This window comes from Pelodiscus sinensis, chromosome 3 (assembly GCF_049634645.1).
Source record: "Pelodiscus sinensis isolate JC-2024 chromosome 3, ASM4963464v1, whole genome shotgun sequence".
Lineage (NCBI taxonomy): Eukaryota > Metazoa > Chordata > Testudines > Trionychidae > Pelodiscus > Pelodiscus sinensis.
In genome coordinates, this window is record NC_134713.1 from 158430279 (window position 1) to 158444976 (window position 14698).

Consider the following 14698-nt stretch of genomic DNA (forward strand, 5'->3'; position numbering starts at 1 on the left):
TGTAGACGCTCGCATTGTTATTTCAAAATAATGGTGCAGTGTAGTCACACGCATGGCAATCAGCAGTGAGTACCAGGTTATTGCTGTGCTCCAGCTTAGATGTGAGTTTAGTGCTAGGCAAAGTCTTCTTCATTAAGCAAAAACAACAGTCCCATGCCCTTTGCGGTGGCACTTTTTTATTTATAGGAGTGCAGAGTGAAATAGGGAAGATGGATGGGCACAAGATGGGGTGCATCTGAGGATACATTGTCTTACGTGCCATCTTCCACGTGCAATTGGGACCTGCTTTGCTACACACTTTGACCTTTGAGGCAGCAGCACTTGGTAGCTGCGCAAGAGCACTCATTTGGTAATGCAAGATTGTGTTCCTTTGTGCCCTTGTGCTGGTCCTTCTTTTACCTTGTACTTGAATGCGTAATGCTGCACACTTGATATGGGCAGGCTCAAGCCATCAGTGCAATGATAACCAAATGATTGGATGAATGAGTTCCTAAAGACAGCAATAAAGCTCTTTATACACTACAGGTTGAACCTCTCTAGTCTGGAGGTTGCTTGGAACCTGGTTGCTGCTGAACCAGAGAATTTGCCGAAGCATCGGAAGCTAATATTGTCTAGCAGCATTACCAACCCTTCCACTGCTTAGTGAGCTCTTACAAGACATTTAGCATTTAGGAGTAAATTAGAACTAAACAACAGCACAGAAAACTGAGAGCCAGAGCTGGTGGTTGAAAACAAACTTTGTGGAACTGTGGGAAACTTGGCTGCACCCATGATAAGTGAACATCTAGCTAGCTGAAATCATGCCAGAACATGCATATTACCTGACCAGAAAGTGCTGGATTAGAGAGGTTCAACCTGTGTAAAAAGATACACATCCCTTGCTAATTAAAAAGACAGTTGGCTCTAGACATGCCCAGCATGAATGCAATTTGTCTCTGAATGTAGACGAATCAGCAGAATAGTTACTTTGATCTGGAGAAAAGTGTATCACCCTATAGTTTCTGACATGCATCTGATGAAGTGGGTCTTTGCCCACAAAAGCTTATGCTCCAATAAATCTGTTAGTTTATAAGGTGCCACAGGACTCCTCGTCACTTTTGTAGATTCACTGGGTGCACTCCTATTTACATCAATAGATATAGGATTTCAGTTGCTGGATCTCAAACAATAATCATTTAGCAAAACTACAAAAGTGTGTGTGTGTGCGTGCGTGCATGCGTGCGTGCACACTCATGTGTATCTGCCTGTGTATTACTGGTTTGGAGATAATTAATGAGTCATATTTAAATAGAGGAAAATGAACTGTTCAGTGAAATATGTCTGAACAGTTATATTTCAGACATATTTTACCCCCGTTTACCATTAAGATGATGTTCTTTTTAAGCATCCTAATGTGTTACTGGCTTTTCACAGACTACTGCTTTTAAGGCACAATTTGTGTGGGAGTTTTAGGAACCTAAACCAACAGACTGTGATAATATTGCAGCTATTTTGCTGAAGACAATAAATCATTCAATCGGGGAAAACAATCCATGGCCCTTTCTATGTCAAATAGTTCCATTGTTAATCCAGCCAATTGCCCAATGATTTCACAAAATGCTGTAGAGTGAGCTCTACTGTCTCTTGTAATATGTTTTTATGAAGAGCTTTATATAAAAATTATATAATGTTGGCCATTATTCCACCTATCACTTACAAAAATTTAATTGTAAAGCTGTAGGCAAATGATTGGCTAAATTCCTCTTTTGATGAGCAAAGAAGACATTTAATGAGATCTTTTGCTCTGGATTTTCTTTTTCTTCATATCCAGTTAATGATGCATCAATCATAAATGAATTGTTAGGGCCCAAGTATTCTCCAGACTACGAGCCCTGTTTCTCCTCAGAGGTGGTTGCACCTCAGTGGTTTATAAATAGATCTATTTAATATGTAGTACCTTTTGTCGCAAAGGAACCCCAAGTTTCACAAACCATAAAAAAGATCAGTCCTGGCACTACTGCATTATTGTAACCTCTGATTGTGATATGGCAGCTGGGACAGGAATTAGATAGGCAGACTATAAGTGGCTGGTAGGCCATCACATCAAACCACAATCCATCTTTTGTGAAAAATGCTGTGGGATCTTTAACAACTTCAATGGTCAGAAGGCTGAAACTCAGTGTTATGTCTCATCTGAAAGATGTATATTACAGGATTGTCTGGGGAAGTAAATTAAATCAGTGATTGGGTATCGGCTGGAAGTCAAGAAACATAGATTCTGTTCCTTGTGTGAATTTAGGCAATGTAACAAAGATACTAGTGCATGCCTACATTTAGAAAGCACTTTGATATCAATGTTAAAAGTACCACACAAATATTTAATGGTTATTTCCTGTATTAACCATAATAATAGATATTCTCATCCTCCTTAGCATGGATTTCTCTGGCATTCTGGAAAATATCTGTGTACTATTTGTTCATTGATGACTGAATCACCTTTGACTGGCTGTAACTAAAAACAAATTTCTACAGAAAAAAGTTTTTGCTAAATGTCATTGTCAGTGGTCACTGAAACTGTCAGTTTAGTCAGACTGTTTATACAGGATTTTGTAATCACATGTACAAGCAAATGTAAATGGTGTACAGGTTAGCTTAAAAATGGCCCCAACCCATCCATTGCAAGGAGCTCTCTCTGGCTACAACTACACTGTGAGCTCTTCTGGCAAAAAATATACTAATGCGGGACTCTTTTGTATGAGTCTCAATCTCATTAGCATATTTTCTGCCGTTTCTTTTTGTGCAAGAAGTTTTTGTGCAAAAAGAAGCCCTGCAAATGGGCATTTTTTTGCGCAAAACCCCTGTTTTGTGCAAGATCCTTATGCCTTTCCTGGGGGTTTTGTGCAAAAACCCCTTTTGCAAAACGAAATGGCAGAAAATATGCTAATGAGACTGTGACTCGTGCAAATGAGTCGCACATTAGCATATTTTTTGCCGGAAGATCTCGCAGTGTAGACGAAGCCTCTGTGTACAGGCAGTCCCTGGATTACATGGATCCGACTTACATCGGATCCCTACTTGCAAACGGGGTGAGGCAACCCCGCACTAGCTGCTTCCCCCCAGCAGACCAGGGAGACGCGAAGCTAGTGCCCCCTCATCCCCAGCAGACTAGGGAGACGTGGAGCGGCTTTTCTCAGCAGACACCTCAGCTTGAGAATAAAGGACTGAGGGAAGTGAGGTGTGGGAGAATAAAACTGAGCTCTGGAGAAATGTTTGGCTAGAGTTTCCCCTACAATATGTACCAGTTCTGACTTACATACAAATTCAATTTAAGAACAAACCTACTGTCCCTAACTTGTATGTAACCCGGGGACTGCCTGTATATCTATTTACCTAAAAGAGCTTGTGTTTGCATTGTCCGAATGGTTAATAATTCAAGTAAGAGTGACTGAGGGTATGTCTACACTACCCCGCTAGTTCGAACTAGCGGGGTAATGTAGGCATACCGCAATTGCAAATGAAGCCTGGGATTTGAATTTCCCGGGCTTCATTTGCATAAGCGGGGCGCCGCCATTTTTAAATCCCCGCTCGTTCGAACCCCGTGCCGCGCGGCTACACGCGGCACGAACTAGGTAGTTCGAACTAGGCTTCCTAGTTCGAACTACTGTTACTCCTCGTGGAATGAGGAGTAACGGTAGTTCGAACTAGGAAGCCTAGTTCGAACTACCTAGTTCGTGCCGCGTGTAGCCGCGCGGCACGGGGTTCGAACGAGCGGGGATTTAAAAATGGCGGCGCCCCGCTTATGCAAATGAAGCCCGGGAAATTCAAATCCCAGGCTTCATTTGCAATTGCGGTATGCCTACATTACCCCGCTAGTTCGAACTAGCGGGGTAGTGTAGAAATACCCTGAGATATTTATCTCTGGGTATCATATTGTAAAAGAATCACATACATTCCTTTAGGGATTTCTAATTTGTTAATGTTGACTCCTGCCAGTCAGTCCCAGAGCGTTTGACCATGCTGACCTCTGGATTCTGTTGGCATGATTCTTCACTGCCTTGCTCCTTGTTTAGCCATTTACACCTGATCAAGCGGAGTACAAAGTGTTACCATTCTGATCTGGTGTCATTCCAAACCTACTCTGCACATGTGTGAATGACTGCACAGAGGGCAAGAGAGGCAGAGAAGAAAATCAGGGCTTGTAGAATCTTTAATATGCCATACACATTTATCGTGCTATGTACATGGAAAATAGTAATTCTCTGTTGTTTGTGTTACTTGCTTCCTTAGTTCTATAGATACAACTGAAGCCGAGTGTGTTCCCGGTTTTGTGTGTTTCATCTCTGTAAAGGACATTCCTGGGAGTAATGTCTCTGGAATTGCCTTTGATGAAACTGTTTTTGCTGATAACATGGTATGTAGTTTCTTAGCTTTTTTTTTTAATATATATATACAAAGGTCTAGTCTGTGGAGTATAAAAGACCAGCAGATTATAGGGTTATTTACTTCTGGTAAAGTTCTCCATTATATGCAAAGTGAAATCTCGACTCCATTGTCAGTGAAAGTTTTGACATTAACTTCAGCGGGGCCAGGATTTCTGCCCTGAATATTCTTTGTTAAACTGCAAACAGCTGCAACAAACTCACCCAACCCAGTTTCCAGTGACAGAAGGTGCCATGTTTTCATGGAAAGGGATAGGAGTAGTTACTGACTTCCACCTGGCTGAGTGAATCTTAAGTCTCAGGTTGATGGCAACAAATCATTACTCTGGATTTGCATCAGTGTAGGTAAAGTCAGAATTTTTCTCATTGTACTTGAAGCTGGTTTTAATTGATTTCTCAAAAAATACGTTGCAAAAAAATCAATGTGAGCCTTTCAATGATTTATTATGGTGAGCACTGGAATCTCTTTTTATAAATAGGTCACTTGTGTTGGCCATATCATTGGTGGAGTGGTTGCAGATACACATGAACATTCCCGAAGAGCTGCTAAAGCTATAAAGATCAAATATGAAGACCTCTTACCTATTATCACTATTCAGGTAAGATGGCTTAGATCTGATCATATGGTTAGTCAGCCTCAGACCCTATCATGCCTCCTTTAGTGCTGTTTTTCTAAATATGGCTAACTATATTGTTATGTCTTTAGTTACTCATGTTCTGGCATTTGTGACATGACTTTATCATGAGGGGTGTGGCAGAAGTGCATAAATAAAGCAAAAAAATCTCTGATGTTATATTAGTTGGGAATAGAATCATAGGATTGGAAAGGACTTCTAGTCCGGTCCCCAGCAAACAAGACAGGACTAAGTATTATGTAGGCGATCCCTGACAGCTGTTTGTCTAACCTATTCATAAAACCTTCCAATGACAGAGACTCCACAACCTTCCTCAGCAGTTTGTGCCAATGCTTAACCATCCCGACAGGAAGATTTTCCTAATGACCAACCTAAACCACCCTTGCTATAAGTTAATCCCATTGCTTCTTGTCCTATTCTCAGAGGTTAATGAGAACAATTTTCCCCCTCTTCCTTATAGAAGACCTGTATGTATGGCCCCTCATTTTCTCTTCTCCAGAGTAAACAATCCCATTTTTTTCAAGCTTTATTCACAAGTCATACTTTCAAGATATTTAATATTTTTAGTTACTCTTCTCTGGACTTTCTCCAATTTGTTCATATCTATCTGGAAATGTGGCACCCAGACCTGGATACATACTATAGTTGGGGCCTTATCAACTCAGAGTAGAGTGGAAGAATTCCTTCTTGTGTGTTGGCTTACAACACTCCTAATACATCCCTGAAGGATGCTTGCTTTTTTGCAACAGAGTTACACTATTGATTCATATGTAGCTCTATTATGACCCCAAATCCTTTCCACAATTTCCTTCTTAGTCAGTCATTACCCATTTTTTGTGTGTGCAACTGATAGTTCCTTAAGTGGAACACTTTGCATTCATCCTTATTGAATTCCATCCTATTTACTTCAGACCATTTCTTCAGTTTGTCCAGTTTATTTTGAATGTTTATTCCTATCCTCCAATGCACGTGCAATCCTTCCCAGCATGGTATTATCTGTAAATGTTATAAGTGTACACTCTGTGCCATTATCTAAATCATTGATGAAGGTGATCAACAGAACCAGACCCAGGACCGACTCCTGCAGGACTCTACTTAATATGCTCTTGACTGTGAACCACTGCTAGCTACTCTCTGGATATAGTTTTCCAACTGTTAGGAGCCCACCTTACAGTACCTCTCTGTTGGTTTGTTAATTAGAAGGTCATTCAAGACTGTATCAAAAGCCTATTCAAGCCAAGATAGATCAGCTCTACTGCTTTCTCCCTATCTACAAGGCTTTTTGCCCTGTCAAAGAAAGCTGTCAGGCTGGCTTGACATGATTTGTTTGTGAAAAATCCATTCTGATTGTTACATCACCCTATTATCTTCAAAGTGGTTGCAAATTGATTACTTAATTATTTGTTCCATTATCTTTTTGAGTACTGAAATTAAGATGACTGGACTATGATTCCCTAGGTCAGTGGTCTCCAACCTTTTTACAACCAAGATCACTTTTTAAATCTCCGAACAGGCGAAGATCTACTGCCCCACCCCTTCCTTGAAGCCCCGCCCTCTCTATTCTCCTCCTGTCCATCACTTACTATCCCCAGCCCTTACTTACACACTGATAAACAGTTTATTTTTAAATTATGCGATGTATAAAATTAAAATCACATGTTTATAGTTATGAAATAAATGGTCTGTTTTTTATTCATGCTATTTAAATCTAAAATGAAGCATTTATAATTATACATTTTGTGGGGACAGAGTTCTGCGGCTGGGGGCAGGGAATAGGGAACAGGGTGCTAGGAGGACAGAGGACAGGGTTCTGCAGCAGGGGACAGACTGCCAGTGGGGACAGGTTTCTGCAGCTGGGGACAGGGTGCCAGCGGGGACAGGAATAGGGAAAGAGTTCTGTAGCTGGGAACAGGGGAGTGGGAACAGAATTCTGTGGCTGGGGACAGGGGAGTAGGGACAGAGTTCGGGGAGTGGGGACAGAGTTCTGTGGCTGGGGACAGGGGTGTGGGGACAGAGTTCTGTGGCTAGGGACAGGGGAGTGGGGACAGCGTTCGGGGAGTGGGGACAGAGTTCTGTGGCTGGGGAGTGAGGGCTGGGGAGTGGGGTGCCAGTGGAGGCAGAAAGTCCCCTGTATCTGTCTCCTCCCAGGATTCCCACCCCCCCAGAGGGAAACCAGTGCATGCCTGCCCCGGGGCCAACCCCTCGGTGCAAGAAAACCCCGCGCGCGCGTGCCTGCCCTGGGGCTGACTCACTCCTCCTGTGTGGTGCAGGGAGTCGATGCTCCCTCCCGCAGTGCACCCAGCAGGGCAGCTTAGCGCTACTTCCGGAATCGCCGGAAGTAGTGCTAAGCTGCGGGACTTCCGTCTATCCCCGGTAAGCCTACACTACCTCCATTTTCACTTGAGGTAGGTAGTGGGGCTTCTCGGGGGTGGAAAGGAAATGGGGGCAGAGCAGACAGGACACCTCGTGATCGACTGGTCGAGGCCTCATATCGACCAGTCGATCACGATCGACCTGTTGGTGACCACGGCCCTAGGTTGTTCTTATTATCCTTTTAATAGATTGGCATTGTATTAGTCCTCTGGAATCTTTCCTGGCTTCCATGACTTTTCCAAGATTATTGTTAATTGTTCAGTCATCTCCTCAGTCAATTCTTTGGGTAGTCTAGGAATACTCAAATACAGTGATGTCTCATAAGAAGGCAATAGTCCATGTTCTGTGAGATATCGTGGTCAGTGTAAAGTAAATTTGCTTGCACTGGTATAGATCAGTAAAGAGTTTGGCTCATTTTCAATATTCTGAGACTGATTCAGATTGTGAGACTTTGCAGAACAATTTGCCTCTTTTTTAAGGCTAATGAAATTAAGGAAATGGCCACTAAAACTTTCGACATTTCCATTGACACCCTGAGAACAAATCTGTGAAAACATAATCAATTAGCTAGTTTCCAAAGTTGAAGGATTCTGTGTATAAACAATTCATGATATTTCATGGTTTCTGATGTTTTGAAACTGGAAGTCTTTACTAATCAGATATTCTTAAGATGATCACAACTGTTTGCAATCTTAAATGATAAGTCATCACTGGACAGGAGAAGCAAACTGTTGCTAATGAAATGTACAGGCAGTCCCCGGGTTACGTACAAGATAGGGACTGTAGGTTTGTTCTTAAGTTGAATCTGTATGTAAGTTGGAACTGGCGTCCAGATTCAGCCGCTGCTGAAACTGACCGCCAGTTCTGACTTACATACAGATTCAACTTAAGAACCCTAAGCTTCCCCAAGTCAGCTGCTGCTGAAACTGATCAGCGCTGATTCCAGGAAGCCTGGGGCAGAGCAACTCTGCCTTGGGCTTCCTGTAGTCAGCGCTGGTCAGTTTCAGCAGCGGCTGACTTGGGGACGCCTGGGGCAGAGCAGCTGGGGTGCTGCTGCGTTGCTCCAGTAGCACCGCTCCTTGGCGCTACTGGACCAACCCAGAAGCACCCCAGCTGCTCTGCCCCAGGCGTCCTGATTCAGCCACTGCTGAAACTGACCAGCAGCGGCTGAATCAGGACCTGGGGCAGAGCAGCTGGGGTGCTGCCGGGTTGGTCCAGTAGTGCCCAGAGCGGGCGCTGCAGGACCAATCCGCAGCGCCCCAGCTGCTCTGCTCCAGGGTCCAAAACAAAAGCCTGGTCTGCTGGGGGGGGCACACTAGCCGCGCCCCCCCCCAGCAGACCAGGGACACGGGGAGCAGAGCTGCAGCGGCAGCGGGGTGCCGCGCCTCTGAGGCTTTGCTCTGGCAAAGCCTCAGAAGCGCGGGAACCCGCCCGCTGCTGCCGCTTGAGTCCCGGTGCCTGTGGTCTGCTGGGGACGGTCCCCAGCAGACCACAGGCACCGGGACTCAAGCGGCAGCAGCGGCGGTTCCCCGCGCTTCTGAGGCTTTGCTCTGGCAAAGCCTCAGAAGCGCGGGAACCCGCCCGGTGCCTCTGGTCTGCGGAAAATAAGCCCTTTAACAGAAGATCCCTTATTCCTACTTTCAAGCGTCTAGACTGGTGCTTTTCTCCGGCAAAACCCCAAGCCGGAAAAAAGCGGCAGCCATGTAAATGCAAATGCCGCGGGGGATATTTAAATCCCCCGCGGATTTGCAATTCCGACTCGTCACATTAGCATCCCTTTTCCGGAAAGGGATGCCAATGTAGACGTAGCCGATGAGTAAATAACAACTCCTATTTTTGGCTAAAACACTTTAACAAAATCATTACATTTTGCACAGAAAGCAGGCATTTTCCGGTATTTTGTTGCAACCCCAATTTTCTGTCAAAAGCCTATTTAAATGGGAAATTTTCAACCAGCCCTAACTCAACAGGCCATTATAATTAAAACCTTAATTGGTCTCAAACCAGTTTTCTTGACTCTGTCCCAAATAATTCTTTTTTGAATCAGAACAAAAGTACTAATGCTACTCTAGCTGAAATATTTTGATCTACCATCTTCCCAGGCAACCTTACTGTGTAACTATGTTTTCCCAGGAAGCTATTGAGAAACAATCCTTTTATGATGTTCCAAGGAAGATTGAGAAAGGAAATGTCCAGAAAGGATTTGAAGAATCTGATTACATTGTGGAAGGTGAGCACAAAGTTATCACCTCCGTCTGTCAAACAGATACAACTCCTTTTCCTACAATGCTCATATAAGAAATCCTATTGAAATCAAGAGATGTAATTGCATAAGTAAGATTCATTCATGTGACTAAGGTTTGCTGGACTGGGTGCAAGGTTTCATTTTACTGAATACAACTTTGTGTAAATAGACAATAGGTAGAACTTTCAAAAGTGCCCACCCATGTCCAATTTTCTAAAGTGACTTTTAGACACATTGGCTTTGTTCACATGTAGAAATTGACTAAAATAGTTCCCTGTGTGAACACAGTTCTGGAAAAAAAAGTCACTTAATTATGTGTTAATTAGTTATTCCACTAATGACTCATATTCAGAAATATAGAGTCCACACAAGGAACTATTCCAAAAGCTTATGCCCATCTGTTTCTCCATGTAGCTAAGGCCTCAGAAGCCTGTATCTCTTTGAAAATCATTGGACTTGGGATTCTAAGCACCTAAATCTCTTTTGAAAATGAGACTTGGTCCCTTTAGAATCTTTCCCCCTTGTGGCTTTTGGCTTTAGGTTCTGTGACGCATATGGAACTGTCCTATCGTAATTTATTAACATTATATTTTGTCCTGGTGTCATGGGATGTTTCCCTGCTAGGCTGCCTCCTCCTGACTGCTGTGGGAGTAGCTCTATACAGGTGCTGCACCCTCCTCTCATCATCTTCATTCTTGCTGTGGCCCCTCTCACTCCAGCAGTTGCAGTTTCCTGTTTGTGGGTTGCCCTCCGGTCAGTCACTATAGTCCTCCCCCTCTGAGGAATCAACATCTTTAAGGGCAAATTTTCTTCACCTGGTTTGTGAAGAGGTTGGCTGCTGATATTCTATATCTTGCTGCCTTTCCCCAGAGCCTCTCTTACCTTTCTGGCTTGTCCCCTTCTCTGAGATTGGGCATAAACTTTAGTGCGTAAAAATCCACAAAAAAGCTTACATCGGACACCTTAAATACTAAAAGATTTATTTGGGCATAAGCTTTTCTGGGTAAAAAACACTTTGTCAGATGCATTGGAGTGGAAATTACAGAGGCAGGGATATATGTACTAGTATAACAAAAGAAGGGAGTTACTTATCAAGTGTAGGACCAGTGCTAATGAGGTCAATTCATTCAGGGTGATGTGGCTCACTCCCAGCAGCATATTAAGAGAGGGGAAATTGCCTTTGCAGTGAAAGAACCATTCTAAATCCTTATTCAGTCCTAATTTGATTGTGTTAAATTTGCAAATAAATTGCAGTTTTGCTGTTTCTCTTTAAGTCTGGTTTTGAAGTTTTTGTAGAAGGATAGCTACTTTTAGATCCATTACTGTGTGTCCAGGGAGGTTAAAGTGTTCTCCTATTTGTTTTTGTATGCTACCTTTCTTGATGTCTGGTTTGTGTCCATTTATCCTCTGGCATGGAGACTGTCTGGTTTGGCCATGGCAGAGAGGCATTGCTGGCACATGGTGGCATGTATCACCTTAGAGGATGTGAAGGTGGATGAGCCCCTGATGTTGTGGCTTGTGTGGTTAGGTCCTGTGATGGTATTGCTTGTATAGATATGTGGATAGAGTTGGCAACTGGTTTTGTTGCAGGGTTAGGTTCCTGGATTAGTGTTTCTGTGGTATGTGGTGGCTGGTGGGTGTTTGCCTCAGACTGGGCCTGAGGGGGAGGCTATCCTCACCTACAGTCATAATGGAATGGTAGGACCTTAGATAAGGTAGCTGTTGTGTAGACCTGTTTGCTGCATTGTCTAATGCTTTGTTCCTAGTGCAAAGTAAAATCTTTGGCTTTAAGAAGGCTGTTTGGTCACTATATATCATGGATCACTTGCTCCTTAAGGAAAGAAACACAGTTGCATTCAGTTAGACTTGCAGGGTAATAAGCTGTTGTAGATGGGGAGTTGTACTCAGATCTTGGTCTAATTGTATGAAACTTGTGACATTCAGCTCTAAAGAGATAAAGGCACAAGGTGACCCAGAGAACCCAGAAAGGGGGGAAAGCTGCAAACAGCTTTGTAGCAGCGACAGTCCTTCTGAATACCTTTTCATTGGTTCTCTAGGGGAAATGTACATTGGTGGACAGGAACACTTTTATCTGGAGACTCACTGCACCATTGCTGTGCCTAAGGGTGAAGACGGAGAGATGGAACTGTTTGTATCCACTCAGAATCCAACAAAAACACAGGTAACTGCTTGTCAGGACCGGCCCGAGCTATTCGTGCGCCCCTGGCCCCAGGAGCATGGCCCCGCCCCCGGGTGCCCAGTGCATGCGTGGCCCCACCCCCACCCGGTTTGGCAGTCCCGCGCGGGACCCCCTATAATGGGGTGCCCTGGGCGGTAGCCCGGTCAGCCTGTAGCTTGGGCCGGCTCTGCTTCCTGTATTGGTGAATTTGGTGAATGCTAGACTGGGACAAAACGTTCATCTGCAGTGGATTCTGGCTTTTTCTTGTGTCTCAGAAAGCTGGGACTAGCTAGGAAACCTATTGCATTTAGCTCACTGGGACAGTCCAGTTCCCAGTGGCAGGTGTTCGTATTGCATAAACCCCTTCCACTTTAGCTAGTGCTAGTTGTTGGCTGTCTCAGCAGAGAGTCCAAGGGTTGAATGGGCACAGAGGTTGAATTGCACGTCCGATATGGGTGTGGTATGAAACCCAATTAACTGGAACAACCCTTTCCTCTGTAGGGGTGATCTCTTCAGACCAAGCAGGGCAATGTGTGTGTGTGAGAGAGCTCTGCCTGTACTTTGTATTCCTGTAGATAAAGTAAAACCCTGGAAACTGAAGGTCAATTGTGAGCTTTCCATGATCTCTACGTTCATTCTGAAAAGAGGTGGGACAGTTACATGGCTATTCGGAATGTCCATAGTCCTAAATGATTACAGTAAAATGTTTTGGAAGGGGTATTAAACCTTTTGCTTCAGAATTTGGGTCAATTTCTATTAGGTCTTGGTTCCTATGTGTGTGTGTGCGGGGGGGAGGGGGGGGGGGCAGATTATCCTACATCTGCCTTCTGCAGGAGTCTTACCTCAGAAGCTTCTGGTGCTAGCCACCGTTGGGAACAAGACACTGAGCTAGGGGCATTTGCTGGTCTGCTCCAGCTTGACAGTTCCTTTGTTCCTTCTTAAGGTGGTAAAAATACCCTACTGATGGGTAAGGAACCTAGCAAGCTGGATCTTTACCCATCAGTAGGGTATTTTTACCACCTTAAGAAGGAACAGAGGATCTGTCAAGCTGGAGCAGACCAGCAAATGCCTCTAGCTTAGTGTCTTGTTGCCAACAGTGGCTTTAGATTTCAGTTCCTTGATTACAAGCTTCCTGCCTGAAAGGCACAAAACTAGGATCAGACAGTCTTTGCTGCAAGTGGAGATGATGCACGCTTTCAGTTATCTATCTAGACATCTCACTCTTAAGTCCCCCCGCCACCACCACAGTGTCTGAGCACCTACGTTGATGCTACAGTCACAGGAAAGAGAAAGTTAAGACCGAAGTTGTGTGTGTTTCTAGCTCCCCATGCCCTCACTACTGCTCCCTCACTAACCCACTTCACTTTTTCTTTAGGAATCTGTTGCCAGTGTACTAGGAGTTCCTGAGAATCGAATTTTAGTTCGAGTGAAGAGACTGGGAGGAGGGTTTGGAGGCAAGGAGTCCAGAAGCACTATTGTGTCAACAGCAGTAGCTGTGGCTGCATTCAAGTAAGGTTTGCTGCTGAGAAGTGGGTTCCTTTCTCACCTACAGCATAGACCCACCTGTGTCGTACCATTGTCTTTTTTTAACAAGATGAAGGAAGTCCGGGTGCTTTTGAATCAGGACAGGAACTCTTGCTTCCTGGACTGGAATCTCTCTCAGTTTCTTACCCCCAAAGGCTTACAACAGGTTTGAGAATCCCAAGGGTAGGTAACTCCTCAGCTGGAAAGTGAAGTTCTAACTGCTTTCAGGCAGATGTAACCCTTGAGTAACATATGAATAGGGTGGGCACAGCAAGCAGGATGGCAGCCATCTCCAACATCAACTTAGAGAACCTGAGGGAAATAAAGCCACATTGTTAATCGTTCTGTGATTCTGCATTTCTGCTGTGTCTGAGGCGTACTGCAAATTGAGTATCTTTTTCCTATTTACTTTCGAAAGAGGCTCTTTCAAAATTTGGCATGTCAACAGTGCCAAATTATGAAAGAAAGTGCTCTTTCGTCAGTTCTTCTGAAATTTTTTTCGAAAAAGAGGACATGTTCCTTGGACTCGGCGTTGCTTTTTCAGGATACCTCTGGTATCCCCAAAAAGCACTGCAGTCTAGAAGTAGCCTGAGATTGTTCCCTTCTGTCATTTGACTGATTGCTCCACCCCTTTCAGAACCCATCACAAATCTCACCTCAACCACACTGTGTACCAACATGGCTATGGCAACCAGTTGCCCCCCCCCCCATTCTTGCTTCTTTTATTAACCCTGCACCACCCCTGGTGTGCCTGTTCTTTTTGAGTGCCCTCTGGCCTTGTGATTGGACCTGGAGTTGGGCCCGGTCTACAGAATACGAAACCCAAATGTCAAATGCCCCAACATTCTGGGGTGCTTGGATTTGGGGGTTTTGGTTCAGCCCACCACAAAGCACATGATTATTTGTGAAATTTCAATCAGGATTTCAAACAAACCTCAAATTCAAGGCTTTTTGAGGGCGCTGTCATGGGGCCCCATCATCTCTAAGGCTGTGTCCAGACTCAGGGGTTTTTTCGGAAAAAGGAGCCTTTTTCCGAAAAAACTTCACCTGCGTCTAGACTGCAGCCGCGTTCTTTCGAAATTAAATCGAAAGAACGCGGCTTTTCTTTCGACGGCGGTAAACCTCATTTCACGAGGAAGAACGCCTTCTTTCGAAAGTGCTCTTTCGAAAGAAGGCGTTCTTGAATGTAAATAGGGCTTCTTCGAAAGAGAGCATCCAGACTCACTGGGTGCTTTCTTTCGAAAAAGCGGCTCGCTCTTTCGAAAGTTCCGCGTGCAGTCTAGACGCTCTCTTTCGAAAGAGGCTTTTTCGAAAGTATCTTTTG

The 14698-nt window shown here is 44.3% G+C and overlaps 1 protein-coding gene across 4 annotated transcripts in view; it reads left to right on the forward strand.

Annotated features, from left to right (window-relative positions):
• Positions 1–14698, forward strand: part of XDH (xanthine dehydrogenase) — a 93986-nt gene that overhangs the window by 55595 nt on the left and 23693 nt on the right. For all 4 annotated transcript variants that reach the window (XM_075925324.1, XM_075925326.1, XM_075925325.1 and 1 more), the window contains 5 exons: positions 4267–4390; positions 4898–5017; positions 9560–9656; positions 11729–11853; positions 13226–13359. In XM_075925324.1, the coding sequence (XP_075781439.1) occupies positions 4267–4390; positions 4898–5017; positions 9560–9656; positions 11729–11853; positions 13226–13359 (600 nt within the window). The remainder of the gene's footprint in view (positions 1–4266; positions 4391–4897; positions 5018–9559; positions 9657–11728; positions 11854–13225; positions 13360–14698) is intronic.